The sequence below is a fragment of the Emys orbicularis genome, chromosome 1 (genome assembly GCF_028017835.1).
Source record: "Emys orbicularis isolate rEmyOrb1 chromosome 1, rEmyOrb1.hap1, whole genome shotgun sequence".
NCBI lineage: Eukaryota > Metazoa > Chordata > Testudines > Emydidae > Emys > Emys orbicularis.
The window spans coordinates 91987675-92013381 of NC_088683.1; the positions used below are offsets into that span (position 1 = coordinate 91987675).

At 47.1% G+C, this 25707-nt stretch overlaps 2 protein-coding genes and 1 long non-coding RNA gene across 3 annotated transcripts; 1 reads left to right on the forward strand and 2 right to left on the reverse strand.

Annotated features, from left to right (window-relative positions):
• Positions 1 to 5686: 5686 nt before the first annotated feature.
• On the reverse strand, positions 5687 to 20534 carry LOC135883624 (uncharacterized). The gene is made up of 2 exons (XR_010561659.1): positions 20461 to 20534; positions 5687 to 6348 (listed from the first exon to the last, which is right to left on the reverse strand). It is a non-coding gene; the product is annotated as an uncharacterized LOC135883624 (long non-coding RNA).
• Positions 20535 to 21038: 504 nt separating this feature from the next.
• LOC135883607 (histone H4) lies at positions 21039 to 21710 on the forward strand. Its single transcript, XM_065410824.1, has one exon. It carries the CDS (start codon positions 21068 to 21070, stop codon positions 21377 to 21379), a length of 312 nt encoding a protein of 103 aa, XP_065266896.1. The 5' UTR covers positions 21039 to 21067; the 3' UTR covers positions 21380 to 21710.
• Positions 21711 to 21846: 136 nt separating this feature from the next.
• LOC135883588 (histone H4) lies at positions 21847 to 23278 on the reverse strand. The gene is made up of 2 exons (XM_065410800.1): positions 23213 to 23278; positions 21847 to 23010 (listed from the first exon to the last, which is right to left on the reverse strand). Exon 2 carries the CDS (start codon positions 22920 to 22922, stop codon positions 22611 to 22613), a length of 312 nt encoding a protein of 103 aa, XP_065266872.1. The 5' UTR covers positions 22923 to 23010; positions 23213 to 23278; the 3' UTR covers positions 21847 to 22610.
• Positions 23279 to 25707: the final 2429 nt, after the last annotated feature.

Here is a 25707-nt window from a genome sequence, read left to right on the forward strand (position 1 = left end):
ATTGCTTGCGCGGGAGTCAACTCGGTCTCTGCCACAATGTGTCTGGTACTTGGGGCTGCCCCATTCCCTGTGGGTGCAGGCCCATAGTTTCAGACCACCCTCTGGACCACCACAACACAGTGTCTGGGGTCTGGCCATCCGCAGTCCGGATCCGGGGGATCTGGACCATACCAGATATCCCCGTCCCAGTCATCATATGGTCCCTCACTCCCCTGGGCTTTCACCCCAATGGTGGCGACCTGGGCTGAATAAGCCTCCCAGACCCTGTTCTCCCGGGCGGACCCCTCCAGGGCTAGATCCTTCAGGCAGGTAACTGCCTGGCTCAGAGCGGCATTCTCTACTTCCGCAGTCAGAACCTGCGCCTTCCACATATCCCGTTCCTTCTCCAACTCATGAATTGTACTCCCAGGTGGAACTGCCCTTGGCATCCAGGGGTCTGTCCCTTTCTTTTGGAGCCATTCTAACAACAGCCCGGGTGGTGGCGCTGCTCCCCAAGGGGGAGGGTGTCTTCTCGCTCAGGCTGCTTCGCCTTTTCCTTCCCCTTGCCCCACAGTGGCATACTTAGCAGTGGCGTCCTTTTCTCCCTGTGGTGGGTTGCTAGCCTACCACCTTTTACACTCAGGCTCAAGCCGGACCCGCTCAAGAGACTACCGGGGGGCACCAGTGGACCCCTACTCTTGGGTCAAACGCTCCACTAAGCTGCCTGCATTCTCCACCAGTTATGTTACCTGAAACTGGGCCAGCTAGTGAGCTTAGGGAGGACTAATGACCCACCAGAGTTTGGCAGAAACCAGCATGTTTATTATACTGATAGCTAAGCTCAAAAGAAGGGAAGGAGTCACACTCACAGTTGCATACTCATGCTCCCAAGACAGGCACAGCACTGGAGATGTCAGGATCCTTCAAGGTAAGTGTCCCACAGCACAGTGATGGATGGTGCGATGAAGGTAAGTCTTCCCAAGGCACGATGGAATGCAATGCGGCGAACCACTGGCCAGGCGGTCCGGGCGAAGGGCCTTCACGGGAGGTACAAGCATGTGAGTGCACTCCTGAGCACATGTCTCCTTCCCCTTTTAAGGACCTGCTCCTCATGGCCTGCGACTAGAGATGACTTGGCCACGTCTGGTTGGTCACACTCCACCTCGAGCACTGCCCATGCAGTGTCCATGCATTGGGTGTGTGAGCACTGCCTAATTAGAGTCCCAGACACCTCGTCTACCCAGGAGCTTTTCTGATAGCATACAGATCACTGGTGCTCCTACAACACAAGACACTGAAGGCTAATACCTCAAATGTCTCAGTGCCTGAGCACAGAACAATTCCTGAGCACAGAACAATTCTTCAGTATATGGTTAGAGGGACTCTTCAGACCACAGAATCTCCCTGGACATAGCCAGGTTAATTGCAGTGAAAGAGGCAGACAGAAAATGGTAAGTCAAAAATCAAAACCACTTTTTCCTAAAAATTGCAAGCCAGTTTGGGCTTTGGGGGAGGGTGGTTGCCATGGTGTTCTGCATAAGCCTCCTCTATCAACTCCAGCATTCCACATTTTGGAGGACATAACAGTTCTTGAGGTTCCCAAGGAGCAAAGAGAGGTTTTATTCCAAGCTGCCGGTGGGAAGCAAGCCATGTACGCCACCGAAGTACTCAGACTTATGGTGAGCAAACTGCACATATATGAGTGGAGTGGGCTGGTCAGCAACTCTTACCCCGACCACAGCCCGGTCATGGTAAAAGCCATGCGGGCAGCTGTGGGGAGCCATGGCGCGGACCCTCCACTTGGCCTGGGCAAAGGGCCAGGGGGGGTGGGGACACTGGCTGGAGGCTACTCTCAGGACCCCCACCCAGGGCAGTTGGAGGTCCGCCAAGGCTCCCCACAGCTGCCCGTGCACTTCTTATCATGGCCGGGCTGCGGCTCCGAGCCCTTGCCCCTTGGCTGGAGCTGGGTCAGGGTAAGAGCCGCCACGTGGGCAGCTGTGGGGAGCCGGCATGGAGTCATGGACCCTCCATCTTCACCTGCCCTGGGCCGGGTGGAGGGCTCGGGGGCGGGGACATGGGTAGGGGGCTGCTTTTGGCCACCCCCCCCACCCCAGGTGCGGTGGGGGGGGGCAGTGTTCCGTGTGGTTCCACAACTGCCCAGGCTCCCCTTCCGGGCTCCACCAGCTGCTGACCTGGCCAGGGGATGGGACCTTGGGGGGAAGAGGAGAGGAAGGGGGCAGGGCCACCCTGATGAAAAGTGGATGGGCCAGGCCTATCCGCTTTCAAAAAGTGGGAGGGCCTTGGCTCCCTGGTACCCCCTGTTCCAGCACCACTGGGCGGGAGGCGCTGGGGGCGTGGGAGGAACTGATTGATGGGGTCCACTGAACAGCTGATCGGCAGTTGGCTGGTGGGTGCTGAGCACACACTATTTTTTTTCCGTGGGTACTCCAGCCCCAGAGCACCCACAGAGTTGGCACCTATGGAGCCTGAAGAGCTCTGCACTGTTGTCATGAACATTGTAAATACAGGAAGCACAATCCTTCGGTATTTGCAGGGCCAGAGCAAGAACTGCAATAACGGGGGACATGATGATTTCTTTGAGGACAGATTGCTATGAGACATAATGAAAACCATTTCAAGGTTGTTGGTGGCATTCATGTAGCAGCTGCAGATTGCTGAGTACCACTTCTAGGCCTGAGAAATGAGCAGTGATGGCTAGGATCACATCATAATGCAGATTTAGAATGACAAGTAGTGGCTATAGAACTTGCAGATGCGAAAGGCCATATTCCTGGATCAGTCTGCCGAGCTCACCACAGCCCTCCAGTACAGGAAAACCAGAATGAGAGCTGCACTTTCAGTGGAGATGCGAATGGTCATGGATGGAGGGTGAAGTTTCCCTGGGGGAGGCTAGCTTCCTGTCTCCCGCCTCTTCTGCCCAGAGCCCCAACCACACTCTACACCTGCTCCACCACAGGCCCTGCCCCACTCTGCCCCGGGCCCCTCCCTGCTAGGTCCCCTCCTCGCTTGAACCCCTCCCCCCCGCTGCCGCTCGCCCATCCCTCCCCTCCTCCACTCCCCACAGGGAGGGGTGAGGAGGGACACCTGGCCTATTATACCTGCCGCCCATGCGAATGGTGAGCACACTCTGAAAGCTTGAAATGCAGGATTGCTACTGATCAGTGGGAAATCATTTTGGAGTTGCAAAATTCACAGGGGAGTGGTTGTCACACAAGCATGTAAGGTAAGGTTGCCAGGTGTCTGGTTTTCGACCAGAACACCCAGTTGAAAAGGGACCCCGGTGGCTCCGGTCGGCACTGCTGACCGGGCCATTAAAAGTCCGGTTGGCGCGGGGCTGGCAGACTCCGCGTGACTCCCCAGAAGTGGCAACATGTCCCTTGGCTCCTAGGAAAAGGAACTGCCACGGGGGCTCCAGGAACTGCCCCCACCCTGCTTTGGCCAGGAACTGCGGCCAATGGGAGCTGCAGGAGCGGCACTTGTGGGCAGAGGCAGTGCGCAGAGCTGCCTGCCACGCCTCTGCCTAAGAGCCGAGGGACATGTCACTGCTTCTGGGGAGCCACCTGAGGTAAGCACTGCCCGGAGCCCGCACTCCGCACCCCCTCCCATGCCCCAGCCCCCTGCGCCAGCCCTAAGCCCCCTCCTGCACCCAAACTCCCTCCCAAAGCCTGCACCCTGAACCCCCTCCTGTGCCCCAATTCCCTGCCCCAGCCCAGATTCCCCTCCCGCATGCTGAACCCCTCATTTATGGCCCCACCCTAGATCCCTCACCCCCCCACCCCGGCCAGAGGCCATACCCAACCCCCTGCCTCATCCCGGAGCCCCCTCAGCATACTCTGAACCCCTCTGCCCCACCCCCCAGACTGAAGCCCCCTCCTGCACCCCAAACCCCTGCTCCAGCCTGGTGAAAATAAGTGAGTGAGGGTGGGAGAGAGCAAGCGACAGACAGAGGGGGGATGGAGTGAGTGGGGGTGGAGCCTTGGAGAAGGGGCGAGGCAGTGGGTGGGGCTCATTAAAAGGTGGGAAAGGGGTGGGGCAAGGGTGTTCAGCTTTGTGGTGGGGTGATCCTGTTGGGATCCGGGAAGTGAGTGGGTGGGAAGGACCTCCCCCAGCCTAAGGGGAGGATCCACAAGGTCCGGGATCTCAATTAAGTACAGGGGACAACTAAAGATATAACAGGAATGGGAGTGAGGTCACAGGGCTAAACGAAGGGAACCTGATGGGGACACTGAGCAGAGAACCCTGGACAGCACCCACTGCTCCTCGAAGGTGTCAAGGGAGCCAGTGGACGCCGCCCAGAGGAACTCTGCCCGGATGCATGAGCGGACGGAGGATCGGAAATAGGCTCCACAGTCGCAGGAAACCCTGTCGGCCAACCTCCTCTCCCTGGTTTTGTAGATGGCCATTTTGGCCAATGCTAGGAGGAGGTTGACAAGGAGGTCCCGCGACTTGGTGGGGCCACGGATAGGGAGTGCATAGGTAAGGAGGTGAGGGGAAAAGTGCAGCCAAAAACATAACAGGATATCTAAGAGGAGCCGGAATAGGAGCTGCAACCTGGCGCACTCCAGATACACGTGCGCCAGGGTCTCCCTCACACTGCAGAAGGGGCAGGTGTCTGGGACAGGCAGAACCATGCCAAGAACATGCCCATGGTCACGGCTCTGTGAAGGAGCCGTCAACTAATATCCCCGGAGGGCTTTGGGACCAGGGTGGAATATAGGCTGGCCCACTGGGGTTCCTCACCCTCCAGAGGTGGTAGGAGGTCCCACCACTTCGTGTCAGGGTGGGAGGCAAGGGTGAGGACGTGAAGGGGATGGAGCACGAGTGTGTACAGATGTCTCCTTGGTGTGGTCCGGATGAACGGCACATACATCCCTATTTTGGCAGCAACGCATCTCGCCACAGAGTACATCAATAGAAAGGGATACTTTTTATGGTTATGCAAATGTTGGTGGATCACTAGGGACATTTCATTGACATCAGTGTGGGTTGGTCAGGGAAGATGCATGATGCTTACATCTTCAGGCAAGCAGGACAGTTCAGAAAGCTAAACGCTGAAACATTCTTTCCTGACAGGCAGATTATCACTGGTAACATTGCCCTGCCAGTAGTGATCCTGGAGGCTTCAGCATACCCCTTGCTCCCCTGCCTCATGAAGCCATACACCGGCCATCTCACCAGCGCCAAGGAAAGCTTCAACTACCAGCTCAGCAGATGCAGAATGACAGGCGAACGTGATTTTGGAAGTCTGAAAGGATGCTGGCAGTGTTTACATAGAAGAGTGGAATGCAGTGAGAAAAAATATCACAGTGATTATAACTGCCTGTTGTGTCCTTCATGATATCTATGAGGCAGAGGGGGAAGGGTTGCCTTCAGGGTGGAGGTGAAGAGACTGTCTGCTGACTTGGAACAGCCAGATACAAGGGCCATTACAAGAGCTCAACATGGAGCTATGTGGCTGAGGGAGGCCTTGAAAGAGCACTTTAATGGTCAGCCACATTAATGTGCTATGGCAGAGTGCACGTAAGCTGGCCCTGAGGTTTGGGGGACTGTTAGGAATTGTATAATGCTTGCTGTACATTTATAATTATTATACTGCGTGTTGCACTGAACCTATGAGTTCTGTAGTCCTGTAAGATTACAAGTAATAGGTGCATGGAGTAGTGCTAAGCATTCTGCAGCATATGTTGTGACGTACTAAAGTTGAATTTATTAAATAAAATAAATAAATAAAGTAAATGTATTGCATACCAAAAACAATGCAAAGAAAAAGTGCAATTAAAAACAAAACAATACAATACCAACTTCTACAATAAATTAATGGAATAGAACTTTAAAATTAGAAAGGTGGAAACACTCCTGTCTATTTCAGTCCATTTTGGCCACACATACATCAGCTGTAGGTCTCACAAGTCAGTGTATGTGAAGCTGTGGTTGTTCTGTCTGTCCCTTAGCATAGGGTGGTAGGAGTAGAGATGCAGCCCATGATGCCACGTGGAATGTTGAGGGGTATCGGGACCTGTTAAACTGGCGTACTCCAGTGACTGCAGAGGGTGGCGAGGCTGTGGTTGTTGGGCCTGTAGGTCAACAAGAATCTGCAGCATTTGTGTTCGCTGTCTGAGAAGTTCCATTATGTCTTGGTGAATCTCCCTCTCCTCTTCCTGCTGGGATTCCTGGGCCTTTCTCCTGTCCACTCTTTCCTTCTGCATTCTGTCTGCCATATTCACCCTCCAGGCCCTCTGTTCACCCTCTGATGCACTTCTTTCTCCTTCTCATCAGGGCCAGGCATTCCACAGGAGGGGGCTCCCATCAAGGACGCAAAGGCAGCAGCAACAGATAAAACAGACAGCTCTATCGTCACAATGAAAACAGAAAGTTAAGTTTCAGACTTATTCCAATAAAAGTTTTAAATAAGACATGCTTATTGACACTTCAACTTTGGTGTGCTTCTGCACAGCACCATTCTCCCCAGCCATGGTCAGAATGGCCCATAAGGGGGAAGGAGCAAAGGGGAAAAAGATGAGGACAGAATTTTTCTATCACATGAAACAATAAAATGTCAACCCCTATTTCCATGGGTATGAGTACAGGGCAATGGCACCAAGTATTGGCACTATTTTCCACAGGTGGTAGTGATTTTTAGCTGATATCTCACTCTTGAGGGTAACAAAGGCACAGAGACCACAGCTGCTGCTGGAGTTCTGAAGCTGCCCAGGCCTCTATGCCACTAGCCTATTTACTTCAATGGTGCCTGCCAAAGTCATTGCAGAGTGATGTGGGAAAGTGTCTGATCATGGAGGAAGAAATAAGGCAGCCATCTCTAGAAAAGCTTCAGGAGAGGATTGCAAAGTAAGTCCATGGAAGTTCCATTGAGATCTTGCAGGAGGATACAAGGGATAGGTATATAAACTGCCATGAATGCCCCCGCCCCCAACCTGACCTTAGAGGGGAATGAAAAGCAGATAACAACACTACCTCTGTTTGTTGTACCTCTATCTCTTCTCATACAAGTAAAACAATGAAAAGCGTTTTACAGGGATCCTCTAAGTCAGATATAAGCATAATAATTCACTGAAGGGTGACATGTGAGTTCTCTGTTGAGAGCCAGTAGCCCACTGGTCATCATAATCACTGCAAAATGTACATATGCATACTACTTAAAATTATGTTCTTAAGGCAGGTAACCAATATGTGACATATCTCGAACAGGTTCCTTTCAAGCAGGAGGTAACAGATGCTTTTATCTATGTCTGGTCATGGGTGTATTGGCATTACATGTCTCACAATGGATGCTGGTTTGCATACTGTGCCACATGCTAATCAAGAGATTGCAAAATCTTCAAGAGAAGACATTTACAGAAAGAAATAAACAACAGAAGGGGATACTGTTTATGAATAAAGACAATGCATAGTTGGGGTATATGTAGTGGTGTAGAGCTACACCTTGGATCCTTCCCCCAGGATGCAAGCTAACAATGTTCCTTTCTTATGAACGGAGGGTCACAGCCAAGCCTGGCCGTAAAATGCTGGAAGGACTTAGTCTATAAGACATGAAAACATCAAGTTAAGTTAATCATGGTTCTAGAATGTGTCTTATTATTTTACTTTATATGTAATCATTTGTTTCCACTTGAATCTCTGTACATTGTTAAATAAACTTTTAGTTGTTTTTGCTTTAAGCATATCTAAGTGCGGTGATCTGAAGGGAACTGGGCAAGCTGGGATTTACTGTCTCTTTGGAAGCAGCAAATCTATGAATACTGCGAGTGTCCAGTGGAACATGGACTAGACACTCCCGGAAAGTTATTCAGAGGGCTTGGGGGTTGGCGAGTGCCTATTGCCACCCTGTAGTGAGAGAGCACGGCCTGCATAGACCTAGGGGTGTGTGCTTGTGTTGCCCGTTGCTGGTGGAGTTGGGGAGATGACCTATGGCAGGCACAGACAAGGCTTTCTCATGCTAAGGGCAGGGGGTAGTGAGGTGCCTCAGAACTCTGGGTACCCGTGGGGAGCATCGCAGCCACCACAACCTGAAATAATGTAAGCCACATTCTACCAGTGTTTTGTTTTGCTACCTTTCCCCCCATCCCACTCCCACGCCCTAAAAGCCCTTGCCAGATTAATTGTGTTATATAACGTACAGGAGTCACTTGCCATTGTCTTGCTCAGAAACAGGAAACCTGGCACACAGCAGCCAGCAAACAGAAAAGCATAAGGATGAAATGGAATGGAATGGCAGATAGTAGTTCCAGTTTCTGCTTCACTGTAACTCAGAGTGAAGGGGTCGACGCTTGTTTCTTGGAACAAAATCGACAAATAAATAAAAATAAAATAAAATATCATTGCCTTTCTTTCCATGTCGGTCAAACAGGGAAGGACAGTCTTTCTCTGAGGAGGCCCCTCATGGTGAGACAAAGGCTGCTGAATCTTTGCAACAGCAGAAAAAGAGCCAGAATGACCTGCTGCAGGATGTGCAAAAGGAATTTGTCAGCTGGTTAAAGCAGTGTCCGAGTCCTAAGTTCCAGAACATGGGGCAGTGGGAGGCCCTGAAAAAGAAGTACTGGAAAGCAGGGCAGTGGGAAGCCCTGGGAGGGAGCAAAAGAGAGCAGGCAGTGACTCCCTGCAGAGTCCCTCCCATCCTCACTTGCCCCTATCTGTTCCTTGTTCCTGCTCCCATGAAGGGATCCATTGTTTGGGTGGCTCCACTACCTGGTTCCTGACATCACTAGGCTCCGGCTCCAGCTCCACGTATGTTCTCAGTGACTCTAGTCCCCGGGCTCCTCTGCCCAGTCCTAGCTGCAGTATCCCTGGCACCCTCTGTGCTCTCCTGCTACCGAGGGCCTGGGCCTGGCATCAGAAACTGCTGGCTCAGAGGCTGCTCTGCAGCCAGGGACGGAAAGGACACACATGGCCCAGGACCAGAAGTACTGGAATACTCTGAGTCTGCAAAAAAGTGCCAGAACGGCATTCCAGAGCATTCCAGCACAACTTGAGCACTGGGTTAAACAAGCGTTTTGAACTGGATCTGAAAAAACAGGATGCAAAAGAGAAGATGCTGGAGTGGAAGGGGGAAAATGGTGGCAGATTCTCTACAACATTATTGGGAGATGCGGTGAAAAGACTGGGAAATGAAAGAAAGAATCAGTAAACAACAGAAGGGCATGTCTGGGAGACTCTTTGGTATGCTTGTCTCAAATCCTGGATTCCTCTGAACCCACGGCCAGTCACAGCAACTCCAGTCATGTTGGCACCACACTGCCATGTGCTGCAACTGATGAAGAACTTGGGGTGGGTGGAGGGGGTTGAGCCATTTCATGTATAATGGAGGTGCATATGATCAATTGTGCCGTGCCTTCACCAGGGAAAGAGAACAGACATGTGACAACATGTAATTCCATTACATTTGACATTACACTTTAATTTCCTAGTTTTTGCACTTTTGTTTCCATTTGTGTTTTTGAGGTTTGTTGAGTGTTGGTTATTTTGTTTAGGGTTAGCAGGCTTTGGAATTGCACCTGTCAGGTGGAAGGTTCCCAGGGTTGGGAAGAGGGGTCCCAGCCATACACCTCTGCAGAAATACCAACCCTTCCTCCTAAGAGGGTCGGAGTTAACAAGCATCACACTTAACATAGCACCCCACTTTTATCTAACCCAGGGAAAGCCAGGAGCAGATGCAGATCAGGATATCTAGGAGCAGTTATACACACTCCCTTGCCCCTGGCACAGCATACAGCAAAACAGTCCCCACCCCCCATGTCTGGCTAGACACAGATACACTCTCTGTGCCACACTAGTGCAATCCTCTCCCCTCCTTGGGTCAGTCCAAGCTGTCTGTGTGCTTTGGTCTGGTATTGGCGTATGGTATGAGTTCAGGATGCTGTATCTGTTACGTGGTCTTAGCTCCTGTCAACTCCAGGCTGTGGGTTTATCATGAGTCCCCTTTTGCCAGCAGCTGGCTCGCCTCCAAGTAGCTCTTGCTTTGCCCTTGTTTAGGGCTCCAGCCTCCTGCCCTGCTAAATTGTCTCCTCTTCCAATTTTCCTGGCCATGCCCTGTCCCACCCCTTCCACTCCCCCTACCCCATCGCTTATTGCCTCAATTCCTCCCCGACTCAGAGTTAATTCTGTGTGTTTGAATGGCACTTCTCCCCAGCCAATTAGGTTTGTGCAGAGTAGTGGAAATGCATGGGCGGGGAGGGGAGATACAGGAAGTGGGAGGATCTCTGGCTAGTTCCACAACTTGTTCTGCTTTCTTGCATTTGCACTTTAGTTTTTGGCAGATGGACCATCTGTGTTAACAACCTTTAATAAATGAGTTTGGACAACAGTCCTTTGCTTTTTGTGCTCCAAAGAATAACATGCAAAACATTCACATCGAAATACACATTTTTTTTTACTAAAGTCTTAGATTTAAAATTAATACAAATGGCATAGCACCAGCTCAACACAGTAATTATGATTCCCCACTCTACCACCCTCTGTTAATTAATATGAAATAAATTAATAAAAAAGTAATAATTCACTGAAAATCTGACATTATTTCAGGTACATTGCCCACCTTCACAGCACAGCAATAATCGCCCAGTAAATATCCACCACTACAGAACCAACAGTTGACTTGCCAACATCACACTGATTGCCCACAGATTCATCACCAGTCAGGGTAACCAGGTTCTAAAAGGCAATAGCAACTTGCTTCTGGACTGGTATGTGCTTTCTCATCCTCATGTCCGAGGACTGGAGTTAGCTCCTCACACAGCTCCAGGAACACGACCTACTAACATGAAAGTTCTGGGCTCAATGCTGATTATTCCAGGTCTGCATGACAATATAGTACCACCATTCTGTGACTGTGGGCTTACTATAAAAAAGACAGTTACCTTTTCCATAACTGGTGTTCTTTGAGATGTGTTGCTCATGTCTATTCCACAGTAGGTGTGCGTGCTCGCCACGTGCACCGGTGTCGGAAGTTTTTCCCCTAGCAGTACCCACAGGGGAGCGCCCTTAGCGACCCCTGGAGTGGCACCTCCATGGCACAGTATAAGGGGCACTGCACGCTCCCCCACCCTCAGTTCCTTCTTGCCAGACAACTCCGACAGAGGGGAAGGAGGGCGGGATGTGGAATACACATGAGCAACACATCTCGAAGAACACCAGTTACGGAAAAGGTAAATGTCTTTTCTTCTTCGAGTGATTGCTCATGTATATTCCACAGTACGTGATTCCAAGCTATATCTGTTGGAGGTGGGTAGGAGTTCACAAATTCTCGGGATGGAGCACAGCCCTGCTGAACTCGGCGTCCTCCCTGGTTTGGGAGACGATCGCATAATGCGAGGTGAAAGTATGAACTGAAGACCATGTAGCAGCCCTACAAATGTCCTCTATTGGGACATGGGCCAAAAAGGCAGCTGACAAGGCCTGCACCCTAGTCGAGTGTGCCCTCACAATTGAAGGCAGGGGGATTCCCACCAGGTCATAACAGGTACAGATACACGATGTGATCCAGTTGGAGAGCCGCTGAGTGGAGATCGGCTGACCCGTCATGCATTTGGCCGAGGCGATGAACAGCTGCGAGGACTTTCTGAACGGTTTTGTCTACTCCAGGTAGAAAGCCAGAGCCCGTCGCACATCCAGTGTGTGGAGGCAGCGCTCCTCACTGGACGCATGGGGGCTTGGGGCAGAGGACCGGCAGGAAAATGTCCTGACCCATGTGGTAGGCGGAGACCACCTTCGGGAGGAATTAAGGATGTGGGTGGAGCTGGATCTTATCCTTATGGAACACCGTGTACGGGGGCTCGGAGGTCAGGGCCCTGAGTTCCGAGACCCGTCTAGCTGACGTGATCACCACCAGGAAGGCCACCTTACATGAGAGGTGTGACCAGGAGCATGTAGCTAGCGGCTCAAACGGGGGGACCATGAGGCGGGCCAGCACCAGGTTCAGGTCCGATATGGCCACCAAGTGCACCTTGACGGATGAGGGCGCCAGGCTCTAGGCCCTACGGTGAAGGAGGTAGTCCAAAATGAGCTGGATCAGGGCATACACGGGGGAAACATCCCGCTCAGCCGCCCATTGGGAGAACCAAGACCACTTTGCCAAGTAGGCTCGGCGCGTGGAGGGTTGCCTGCTTTCCAAGAGGACATGCTGAACCCCTTCTGAGCACATCCTCTCCTCCCAGCCTAACCATTGAGCAGCCACGCCGTGAGGTGAAGTGCTGTTAGGTTGGGGTGGAGGAGGTGGCCCTGGTCCTGGGAGAGCAGGTCCAGGTGGGACAGCAATGGCCACGGCGGGGCTACCGCCAGGCCCAGGAGGGTCCCATACCAATGCTGCCTGGACCATGCCAGGGTGATCAGTAGGACCCAGGCCCTGTCCGTCTTTATCTTTTCCAGAACCTTGCCTATCAGTGGGAATGAGGAGAAGGTATAGAGAAACTGGCCTGACCAGGACAGGAGAAAGGCATTGAAGATAGCGCCCCTGTCCCAGCCTCCCACCCGGAGCAGAACCGGGGACAGCAACGGTTCTGCTGAGTCACAAACAGGTCCACCTGGGGTGTTCCCCACTCTTGGAAAAGTCTGTACACCACCTCTGGGTGAAGAGACCACTCGTGTTGAGAGGAGAAGTCCCTGCTAAAGCGATCCGCCCACGAGTTCCGGGCGCCTGGTAGGTGGTAGGCCTGTAGGCAAATGTTGTGGGCTATACAGAAGACCCACAGCCTGAGGGCTTCCTGGAAGAGGGCTGAGGATTGGGCCCCGCCTTGCCTGTTTATGTAAAACATTGAGGCTGTGTTGTCAGTGAGAACCCTGACCACCCAGCCCTCCAGGTGTGAGCGGAAGGCCATGCATGCCAGCCGCACCGCCCTGAGCTCCTTGACATTTATGTGGAGGGCCAGGTCCTGCGCAGACCACAGACCTTGGGTCTGAACGTCCCCCACATGGGCTCCCCACCCCAGGTCCGATGCATTGGACACCAGTTCCATCGACGGGGGCCTGCCTCTGAACAGGACCCCATGGAGCATGTTCCCTGGGGAGGACCACCATCGTAGGGAGGCAATCACCGGTTTGGGCACAGTGAGGATTTTGTCCATCCTGTCTCTGGCCTGGGAGAATGCCAAGGCCAACCAGAGCTGGAGGGGCTTCATTCTGAGTCTGGCATGGCAGATCACATACGTGCACGCTGACATGTGACCCAAGAGCTGGAGGCACGCTCTGGCTGTTGTCACTGGAAACCTTGTGACCGTGTCGATAAGCCCTTTCAGGGTCTCGAACCTGTCCTGAGGGAGGGAGGCTCTGGCCGATGTGGCGTCCAGGACCGCCCCTATAAACTCTATGCGTTGTACTGGGACTAACGTGCAAGGGTACCAGGAAATGCTGGGCAATTTAAACCGTGCTAACAAAGTTTTGTGGTCTAAATTAAGAGTATTACAATAGCTGCATTAGACAAAAGCAGGGTGGATAAAAATTGATGATTTAAAAAAAAAAATACAATATTTGTTTTAATTTAAATCAGATTTTTTTTATTTTGTTATTTAAATTATAGTAAGGTTTTCTTTTTAAAAGTAAACCTGTTTAAAATGAGTAAAAACAAGGAGAAAAGAGATGAAATCTACTAGTTGCACAAGTTTGAGAGGCAGCCTCTCTCATTCAGGAGTGGTGGAAGCACCCTGAAAGTGGGGGAGCCCACAGGTGCCCAAACCATGGCCCTGCCCCTGCTGTTCTGCCCCCCCCCTCCAGGTCCTGCCCCCACAAAGCCCCTTCTCTCTGAGCCTCTGCCCTTGCACCGCCCCTTCCACTCCAAGGCTCTGCCCTCACATCACCCATTCCCCCTGAGGCCCTGTCCCTGCCCCGCCCCTTCTCCCTGAGCCCCCTCCCTCACACCATCCCTCTCCCTGAGACCCAACTCCGGCACCACCCCTTCCCCCCAAGATCCCGTCCCCGCTTGCTCCTCTCTGGACCCTCTCCCCATCGCTCACCCTTACAGCTGGTAAAAAGTGGGAGGGCACTACCCCTTCCCTCTGCTCCCCTCCCCCCACTCCTCCCCCTGTTCTGGCTCCCCTGGTCTCATTTTCAAGAGACTTAGGCAAGTAAGAATTTAAGCTCCAGTCACTTTCCCAGGCTGATCTGAGATAATCAGTTATATTCACTGACTGCAGTTAATCCTCCTGTTTAATAAATCATTTAGTTGTAAATGTGAAACATGTTTTGTTAAGAGATATTTATATATCCAAAACATTTAAAGTTATTTTGTTTAATAACAATAAATCTTATCTGCTGTTTTGGGTGTTTAATTAAATTCCAGTTAGCGTCCTATTGCAGCTTGACACAAATCGTGAGCAGAAAAGTAATTATCTAGTAAATAAGCAATATCATTCACAGTTTTCTATCATACTAAAAGTGCACAATTAATAAGAATCTGAAAATATTAAGCTGTATAATTGCTTAAATAAATGCATATAGTTATATAGTGTACCCTCCTACGTAGCAAAAAGATGTACCAAGTCTAGTGTATGGGCTCTATTTAGTTGTCAATCAACATGTTTTAATAGTTATATCAGCCAATGAAAATGCTCCTTTTCTTTTAGCCAATAACTGAAGTATAAATGGAAAAGTTGATTAAAATTGATGACTTAAATCAAGGCTTTGCCCTTGATGATTTAAATCACCTTGATTTAAATCAATCCATCATGGGCAAAAGACGATAAATGATAGATAAGATTAAGGTTATTTTTAGGCTGAATATTCTTACGATTCATTAGGCCAATGAGGACTGAGATGGGTTTTCTTATCCTTAACCTCTGTGGTGGTGACAGCACCAGGCCTCAGGACAGCAGAGTTTTATTTCTGGCTCGACTGGTGGCTTTCTGGGTGAGCCTGGGCAATTCATTTTGGGCTTGATCCACAAAGGGACTTAGATGTCTGACTGGAAGTTTAGACTCCTAAATACAACATTTAGGTGCCACTGAGTTCTTCAAGATTTCTCTTCAGCTGCTGTCTAACCCAGGAGGTGCTAAAATTTCCACTGGTAAAGGCTCCATGCTGATTGTTTTTTCTCAGTGAGCATGCACAAAGCCACCTAAATCCTGATGCCACTGAGCTGCTCATACCTAAATCCCAGCAGGATTCACAAATTAGGCATTCCTCCACCTGTTTTGCTTGTGTGGCCAATCCAGTAGACATGCTCTGAATTTAACCAATCGGCACAAAGGACAGCCAGGATGTGGTGCTGCTCTCCACCGATAGGCCAGTGGTTATAGCATTCACCTGGGATATGGGAGACCGAGGTGCTAATCCCTGATCCAAATCTGGCAGAGTGGGAATTCCAATCTGCATTTCCCACATCCCAGGTGAATGCTCCAACCACTGGCCTGCTGGTGGTGAAGAGCACCATCCTCTCCTCCTCAGTTTTTTACAAGAAAAGGCTGATGTGGTTTAGGTGCCTAACTCCAGGAGAGGGTTCATGACTGTGAATTTCAAGTGGAGAGGAACCTCCCTACAGCCTGGAGTGGTAGACTAACTCTCTGAAAGAAGCAGGGTTTAGGCCACACCCTTCTCCTATGCATTTCCTATTGGCTAGTTTAGGCAGTTCCCAACTCAACAAGCTGGCTTCTGTGAATCTCATTAGGCATCAGGATACCTAAAAGTTAGGTTTTGCAATGCTGGTAATTGTAATGGTAATGGTAACCATTGTCAAGTGTCTCACAGATTCATAGCCTTTAAAGCCAAAAGTGACCATTGTGACTGTCTAGTCTGACCTCCTGTATGCTACATGCCATAGGACTCCCCTGTAATAATTTATGTTTCAATAGCTGTTCTTGAACTACAGCATATAGTTTAGGAAAATCTATCAATCAGTCAATCTTGATTTAAAATTTTCCAGTGATGGAGAATCCACTGAAACCCTTGGCAAGTTGTTCCAATGATTAATTGCCTTTACTGTTACAGATGTGCACCTTATTTCTAGTTTGAATTTGTCTAGTTTCATCAACTTCCCAATTGAAGCACTCTCTATTATCACATTTCTGATCCCCATTTAGGTATCAATAGACTGTGATCAAGTCACCTCTTAACCTTGTCTTTGATAGGCTAAATAGTCTTTCAACTATAAGACATGTTTTCCAATCCTTTAATCATTCTTGTGGTTCTTCTCTGAACCCTCTCCAATTTATCAACATCCATTTTGAAGGGATCATTCAAGGTAGAATGGCCCGTTAAACACCTCTGCAGTCATAGGACAAAAATAGGGGGGTAGTGGGTTACAGATCGTTGTAATAAGCCATAAATTCAGTGTCTCTGTTCAGTCCTTGAGATTTTTAGTGTCTAGCAGAATTATGAATTTAAGCTCCCAGGCCCGTCTTTTGAAAGTGTTGTCCAGGTTTCCTTGTCTGCCTATAGGTAGACTGTGGGGTAACGACCATAGTGCCTTTGGCAGGATGGCTTCTGCTGGTTGAGCTCCCATAATCTTATGGGTCTTGGTGCTACTGGATGACTTGCACCATTGTAGCTACACCACTAACTGAACACAGTATTCCAATAGTGGTCACACCAGTGCCAAATACAGAGGTAATATAACCTCAGCTCCTACTTGACATTCCTGTTTATATATCCAAGGATTGTATTAGCCCCTTTGGCCATGGCATCACACTAGTAGCAAGGGCTTAAATTCCCTTACAATATTTCCTGGAAGCCCCCGCACCTCCCTCAGATGCCCCATTTGGAGCTCCAGGTTTTAGCCCCTGCAGAGCAGGGAGTCTCAGGGCTTTAGGCCCATAGGGGCATGCCAGGGCTCAGGGCTTCAGCCCTGTAGGAGGCACCGTGGCTCGGGGCGTCTGCCCTGCAGGTTTGAAATATTTACTGGAGCGCCACTCCAGATAGCTCCAGCTACATTTAAGCCCTGCTAGGAGCTCATTTTCAGCTGACTATCCACCATGACCCCCAAATCTTTTTCACAGTCATTGATTCCCAGAATAGATGTATGACTTTATATTTGAACATATTGAAATACATATTGTTTGCCTGTGTTGAGTTTACCAAGAGATCAAGATTGTTCTGTATGAGTGGCCTGTTCTTTTAATTATTTACCATTCCCCAAATCTTTTTGCCATCTGAAACCTTTATCATTAATGTTTTTATTCCAGGTTACTGAAAAAAATGTTAAATGGTGTATGGCCAAGAACTAATCCCTGCAAGACGCCACTGGAAACACAGCCACTCAACAATGATTCTCCATTTATAATTATATTTTGAGGCCTATTTGTTAACAATTTTTTAATTCAGTGAATGTCACCATCTTGATTTTATACTGTTCTAGTTTATAAATTAAGAAATCATGTGGTACAGAAGTCTACATATATAACAGCAACACTGTTATTGAATAGCATGATCAAAGAGGCACACTGAATGTTGAAGCTGTAGTTCCATAGAACAATGTTTGATCTGGAAACGTAATCTAAAAATCACAAATAAATCATCTACCTTAATTCTACCTTAATTTCCTCCTTTGAAAAAACCTGTACATTGTATTCTAAAAGTAATTTAATACCTTAATCATTTATGCCCCAAAGCATGTGTGTATATATATATATATAAATATATAGCAATTTTTTTCTCAGTTTAGAATTCCGGAAATAGCTTTTGTTCTGATCCCTAGTGTGCATATATTTCAATAGGCTTTTATTGTATTGTTACCCCTTTTGAACTAAGTAGTTAGCCAAATTTGGGGTATGGTGGGTTGTTCCAGTTGTGAGGAGAGATTGATGATATAGCCATTTTCTTTGATGCAATCTTCTTTATTTACAAAATTATACATAAAGTCCTGTTTCCCCAATCACAGGAGGAAATCAAATCACAAGAGAGAGTTTGCTGACTTTTCCAAACCTGACTTTTCAGCCAGCACTCTGATTAAACAGCTTTCTCTCTTAGCTTTGTCTCAGGGCCACATTACCAACATTTCTGTCTAACAGCAACACTAACTGCCTTTCTGGCTGCTTCTGACTCTGTGTCCTGAATGCATCTCACTCCTCCTCTCCCCCCAAACACACATACACAGTTATCCAAACAATGCTCAGCTAAAGTCCTCTGCCATCATGATTAAAAATCCTGGGTGGACTGGGTGATTGGGTGGTGGTGGTGAGCTGCTTAGCTATCTCTCACCTCTATCTTAAAAGAAGGGTGGTAACTCACATCTGTAACAAGGTTAAACCCAACCTACAACAACTCATCCCTCCTAAGCTTTGTCCATCCTCCCAAAGAGGCTGAAAATGAAGATAGAACAAGGAATCCCAACCAGAAAAAAATGAAATAGTTCAACAAATCATATTAATTATGTACTATTAACTATTTAGAGTGTCAGGGTGTTTTCACAAAAAACAACAAGGAGTGCAGTGGCACCTTAAAGACTAACAGACTTAAAGACTTCACAGAACTAAGCCAAATTAATTTTTTTCTCACCCATATCTTTTTGGATTTTTTTCCCTTTCAATCAATGTAAAGAGGCCTTTTTTCAATGAGTCCCCGAGGAACCCCTATTGTTTCTGTGGAATTTGCTGAGTGATATATACTGTGCTCATTTTGTTCTAATTGGGAATTCATTTATGTTACAGTATTATCACATAACAACAAGTGAAGAGACATAATTTTGAGTCTATGACATTATACAGTACAATAAAACAAATAAATTGAAATAAAGTTCATTCTCTATTGTTGCCCCAATTAGACTGTATACATAAAGAAAATATGTATATGTTTTATAAGTCAAAGCTAGTTTGCTCCTATATTGACCTATGAATCAAACTTTTTGTTGCTCTTCTGTGATCAGAAATTTAAAGAAAATATTTTCATTTATTTTGAGATTAAGTTAAAGTTGAAAGTATTAATCTTCTATAAAATGTTATAAAATATTTAAGAATATATTTTCTTCATCAATGTTATTGTCTATGGCCTTAATATTTTAAACAGCCTTGTAGTGCCTAGTAGTAAGCAACTATGATCATGTATTAATCATAAGAAAATTAAGAAACTTTTTAGTTGTTAAAAGGTTAGTGAGCATGAGAATACTTTATGGGAAAGATGACATTTTTTCTACTAAACAATATGTTGACCAAATGTCCTGATAAAATTGCACAAAGTATGAAAAATGAACATTCTTATGGCACCAAATTAAATTCTGTTTTGGAAGAGACAGAAAAAAATAGTCTCACTAGTTCTATTCCTGATCTGAAAGTGATTCCTTCTCCTTTGGCCTTAAATTAAAAACTCCCTTCTCTTATTTCAGTTTCCCCTCCGTTAAGTGGGACAGTCCTGTTTGTCTACTGATCTCACAGCCATTTTGCCAAAATAAATTAGTAAAAGTTTGCAACCATCTAAAAAGTACTGTATATGTGTGAAATGTTGTTAATATGGTTATGCACTATCATACTTCTGTGCATTATATGAATCTAAGGTGACACACCTGATATGTACCTAACAGTGAAATATTATCTCTGTCCAGCAGACCTATGAACAGATATTTAGATTGAAAGTTTCTGTGTTGAGCCAGGGAAGGAATTGTGAATAATGGTCTAAATTTAATTGTTGCCAATACCAAGGGATTACAAAATACACACTCCTGTTTCACTTGGTAAGTGTGCAGTCAAGAGCTAACTCTGGAACTATCCTTTTGATTATTAAGTATTATTATTATTATTAATTCTAGTAACGTGAGTCTTGAGCCAGCATGCAGAGACTTCCTTTTTCACTCCTCCTCTCATCTCCCCCCACCACCTCCCCCAACACTGACACTCGCCATTTCTTCAAAGCACCTAGTACGTTCTCTGGGTCTGGCTCCTGTGAAATCAAAAACTTGTTTGTCCATGCATCTGAAGAAGTGTTTTTTTTTCCAGGAAAGCTTATGCCCAAATAAATCTGTTCCTCGTTAAGGTGCCACCAGACTCCTTGTTTTTGTGGATACAGACTAACACAGCTACCCCTCTGATACTTTGTCCGTGATAGAAAATGATAATATTCTGAATGATGGTAGAAATAATGGTGTTCTGTACTCTTGTCAATAAGTATTATAGACACTCAACCATTACTACCGTAACATATTTGTTTCAGGTTTCAGAGTAGCAGCCGTGTTAGTCTGTATCCGCAAAAAGAACAGGAGTTGATTCAGCTTATCAATTAAACAAAACAAACAAACAAACAAACAAACAAACCTGGGGCACAGCTGGGAACCATTGAAAGACTTGCCAGAAAGAGACAGGAGTGGAGGAGCTTCACAGCTGCCCTGAGTAATGGGTACCAACTAACATCTCTCTCGCGTCTCCTGCTTTATGGGGAGGGATGTTCACGGCTGAGAAACAAATTTGTGGTTTCCCGAGCGATCGCGTTTGCAGCGATTCACAGCCATGCTGACAATGTCACAAATAAACAACCAAAGCAGAAACGTCAATGAGAGTGAAATGAAGGAAAGAAGAGCACAGCCCCGTGCCCCGCTACCTCTACCGCCCGTGGCCTCGTTGCCGCATTGTCTGGCTCGCAGAGTCGCTCCCCCCTCGACTCAAGCTGTGGAAAATGGCGGCGAACGGTAGAGACGGGCCAAGGAGAGAAGGGATGTGTCAGGAAACCTGATTGGTCAGATTTTGCCGCAGCCCCCAAATCCTTGAAACCCAGAGAGGAGCATTTTCAACCCAAAACAGCCGCAGACGCGCGGCCCTCGCTCGGCAGACGCACCAGAAGGGCACCGAGACGAGCCGCATCGGCGTTTGAAAGCGGCTGTTGTTTTAAGCAAGGGACACGGGGGACTCCACTAGAATTCCTGGAGGTAGGGCTTGATACTGAGTCTCCGCATCCTAACTGTGTGCGCGGCAGCGTTATAGGAATCCGGGGGGGGGGCTCCGTATTTCTTTCACTAGAAAGCCTTGGGGAGTGTAACTCTTGCAGGGAACAGACACCGGCGGGCGGGGGTGGGGGAGGGGTGGGAGCGGCGGGCTAAGAGCCCACCCTTTTTCTTTTCAGTTCTCAATCAGGTCGCCACGCAGACAATATACCGAGACTTCATGCTTTGTCTTGGGAGTTGGTCGGTGGTGTGTGATTTGATTTCGCCATGTCTGGTCGCGGTAAGGGTGGTAAAGGCTTGGGGAAGGGAGGTGCCAAGCGCCATCGTAAAGTGCTTCGGGATAACATCCAAGGCATTACCAAGCCAGCTATTCGTCGCTTGGCTCGACGCGGGGGGGTGAAGCGTATTTCGGGCTTGATTTACGAAGAGACCCGGGGAGTGCTGAAGGTGTTCTTGGAGAACGTGATCCGCGATGCTGTCACTTACACTGAACATGCCAAGCGAAAGACGGTAACGGCTATGGATGTGGTTTATGCCCTAAAACGCCAGGGTCGTACTCTCTATGGTTTTGGCGGCTAAACGGGTCACTAAAGTTAGCAGGATAACACAAAGGCTCTTTTAAGAGCCACCCACACTTTCACAATAAGAGTTGTGATTCTTGTGTTCTCATGCTGTGATGTGAAAACTTAGCATAGAAAACTATTGAACTTACATGAAATACTTACATATTTACACTAAATATGTTTGGATGTAAGGAACAATTAGTGCATATGTGTTTTTCAGCAGTAAAATTGGTGGTGGCTTCCTTGAATGATAGTATTTGTTAGAGGAAAAAATTAAAAAATGTTAGAACTTTTACTGATAACGAGTGACTGCCTTTCGGTTGTAGGTATTAATTTTTGCATTAAGAGAGCATTTACTTGGAGCTAGTATACCTGGTGACAGCTTCTGTGCCTTCAGATACAGCGTATTTGTCCATTTCCCCTGGCGATGCGTCTCCGGCAATGTGCTCAAAAATGTCATTTACAAAAGAGTTCATGATTCACATGGCCTTGGAAAAGATACCAATGTCATAGAATATCAGGGTTGGAAGGGACCTCAGGAGGTCATCTAGTCCAACCCCTGCTCAAAACAGGACCTAATCCCCAACTAAATCATCCCAGCCAGGGCTTTGTCATGACGGGCTTTAAAAACCTCTTAAGGAAGGAGTGTCAGGGTAAACTTGCTTCAGCACTTTGTAAACATAGATTGAATAACTTTCCTTCTTGGTCTTCCTACGTTTTTTTTGTCACTAAATCTATCACTAACTATTAGAAGTTCTAATTAAATTAAATCAAATTAAATTTCTTAGAAAATTATTTGTATCCGTAACTAAAAGCTCTTTTCAGACCTACTTTGCTTTTCATAAGAGTTATATGTACTTTTCAATTGATTTTTTAAAAACAAGTTGCAAAAAAGTAACAAAATGTAGCGGGTTATTGGGCTTAAAAACCCAAATTTCGCTAATATTGTCCTTTGCAATCTGTTACATATTGACACCAAGTTGTAAGATTTTTTAAAATATTTGAATGTACAAGCATTTTTGCACTGGATATTTTAAATTCCTAGTTTATCTGTACTGTAGAGATCTTCGCATTTAAAACAGGAATAGTGGGTATAAGAGCCTTAAGACCTAAAAAAACCTGAAGGTCACTCAAGTTAATTTTAAGAGATGTCTCCTGTATTATGAAAATAATTCAACTCTTATTGTGAAAGTTTGGGTGGCTCTTAAAAGAGCCTTTGTGTTATCCTGCTAACTTTAGTGACCCGTTTAGCCGCCAAAACCATAGAGAGTACGACCCTGGCGTTTTAGGGCATAAACCACATCCATAGCCGTTACCGTCTTTCGCTTGGCATGTTCAGTGTAAGTGACAGCATCGCGGATCACGTTCTCCAAGAACACCTTCAGCACTCCCCGGGTCTCTTCGTAAATCAAGCCCGAAATACGCTTCACCCCCCCGCGTCGAGCCAAGCGACGAATAGCTGGCTTGGTAATGCCTTGGATGTTATCCCGAAGCACTTTACGATGGCGCTTGGCACCTCCCTTCCCCAAGCCTTTACCACCCTTACCGCGACCAGACATGGCGAAATCAAATCACACACCACCGACCAACTCCCAAGACGAAGCATGAAGTCTCGGTATATTGTCTGCGTGGCGACCTGATTGAGAACTGAAAAGAAAAAGGGTGGGCTCTTAGCCCGCCGCTCCCACCCCTCCCCCACCCCCGCCCGCCGGTGTCTGTTCCCTGCAAGAGTTACACTCCCCAAGGCTTTCTAGTGAAAGAAATACGGAGCCCCCCCCCCCCCCCCCCGGATTCCTATAACGCTGCCGCGCACACAGTTAGGATGCGGAGACTCAGGATCAAGCCCTACCTCCAGGAATTCTAGTGGAGTCCCCCGTGTCCCTTGCTTAAAACAACAGCCGCTTTCAAACTCCGATGCGGCTCGTCTCGGTGCCCTTCTGGTGCGTCTGCCGAGCGAGGGCCGCGCGTCTGCGGCTGTTTTGGGTTGAAAATGCTCCTCTCTGGGTTTCAAGGATTTGGGGGCTGCGGCAAAATCTGACCAATCAGGTTTCCTGACACATCCCTTCTCTCCTTGGCCCGTCTCTACCGTTCGCCGCCATTTTCCACAGCTTGAGTCGAGGGGGGAGCGACTCTGCGAGCCAGACAATGCGGCAAAGAGGCCACGGGCGGTAGAGGTAGCGGGGCACGGGGCTGTGCTCTTCTTTCCTTCATTTCACTCTGATTGACGTTTCTGCTTTGGTTGTTTATTTGTAAATAAATACAGATTTTTGCATAATTATGAGATTATGAGCGTTGCTATGACTGATCACTCGGAAATGCGATTATTCAGAGAACTAAACTCCATCTCCATTCCAGCGAGGATGAGAAACCAAAGCTGTAAATTGAAAGTGGAAACAATTCCCCCCCTCCTGGTTGGAAGGGGCAATCAGTCCAGGTTCTGATATGATATGAAAATTATGTATATAGTCATCTTCATGGTTACAGTATAAGAATTATTTACAGACCTTTAGACTATTGAGAAACTTGGGTGAAAATAATTAAATTGTGAAATAAAGAGCTAAGGAATATATCAGCCATTTCCAGTTTGGCCTCTGCTGCCATCTACTGGTTGTTTCAATTAATTAGTTTAAATCGTGGAGATTTGTAATGAGTCATCTTTCTGTTCTGATATTTTATCGTTATCAATAGTAGGATTACCTATGTGTTGTATACTGGATTGTTTTTCCCATCGAGAAAAAGAGAAACGAAGGGTATAGAAACTCAATGTATGATTTGTTTGAAATATATTAAATATAAAAATATGGTTATAGACATTATTCCCTTATTTGAAATATGTATACATTTTGATATATGTTCAACATACTCACCAATTTACTGCAACAAAACAGTGTCAATATATTTTGTGCTAGACCTTATTTTTAAAGGAATAAAGGCTGTGTGGAAGAGGTGGGGGAAAAAATGCTAGTTTCCCTTAATTTCTCAAATTAAAAAATATAGATGTGGCACATGACATGAAATTTCATAGTATTAGCATGTCATGTACTTGAAATGCACCCATCAAAAATGCTCATCTCTTAGTTTGCATCCACATTTTCCGTTTCTCATTTAATTACACTATTTTTGGTATTCCTATTTCTGATAAATCTCTCAAAAAACATTCTCGCCCTCCAGTGTGATTTTCATACAAATTTCCAGTGAGAGGATTTACCACTTATACTTAAATTTTAATGCAAGACTTTATATTGCTTAATTTTAAATGAATGGTATGCCTTCCATTTACTTAAATGGATGAAGAATCGGGGTCTCTGAATATTGTTCCCCTTTCTTAACTTGTTCTATTATGTTAATTTTCATCTAGGAAACATATTCATCTCTGATATACCAAAATAAGGAAATATATAACAGCTTTCAGTATAAGGTGGGTACACAACTGGATGAAAGACCATATTCAAAGACAGGTCAAAGAGTAGTTACCAATAGTTCTCCGTCAGCTTGGGAGGATGCACTAGAGAGTTCCCACATGGGTCAGTCCTGCATCTGTTCCTATTCAATATTTTCATTAATGACTTGAATAATGGAATGGAGAGTGTGCTAATAAAATGTGCAGATGACACCAAGCTGGGAGGGGTTGCAAGCATTTTAGAGGAGAGGATTAGACTTCAAAATGATCTTGACAAACTAAAGAATTGTCTGAGATGAAATCCAATAAAAAGAAGTGCAAAGCACTTCACTTTCAAAGGGAAAATCTAATTCAGAGCTACAAATTGGGGAATATCTGGCTAGATGGTGGTACTGCTAAAAATGATCTGAGTGTTATAGTAGATCACAAATAGAATGTAAGTCAATGGTGGCTGGTGAGATGAAGGCAGCTGGGAGATGAAGGGAGTTAGCCAGTTGAATTTGCCAGCAGAGGGAGGTAGGGTTGTGGTTTTTGTTTTTGTTTTTTGTTTCCTTAAATTTCAGGTACTCTCCAAAGAAGAACCCGCCATGGGAGGAAAACTATGTGTCACCAACACCACTTCTTAGCTCTTCCCCTGCCTCCACTTGTGGGGGTGGGGGGTGGGGGGGCCTCTGCCAGACAGGCATCCTGATCTTCAAGGCTTCCACCCAGGCCCTGGTGTGTACTTATTGGGAATGCATCCTGTGTTGCCATGGCAATGAAAGCCAGGCAGGGGGGAACCAACAGGTGTAAGAGGTGTCTTTTGGTGGAGTCCCTCAGGAATCAGGAAAGAAAGCTGCAGGAGGAGATGGCTCATTTACATGTCATACAGGAGCATGAGGACTTCATTGTCAGGATGCACATGGGGACACCTGGGATAGTGGATGCTAGCTGACTACAGCTAA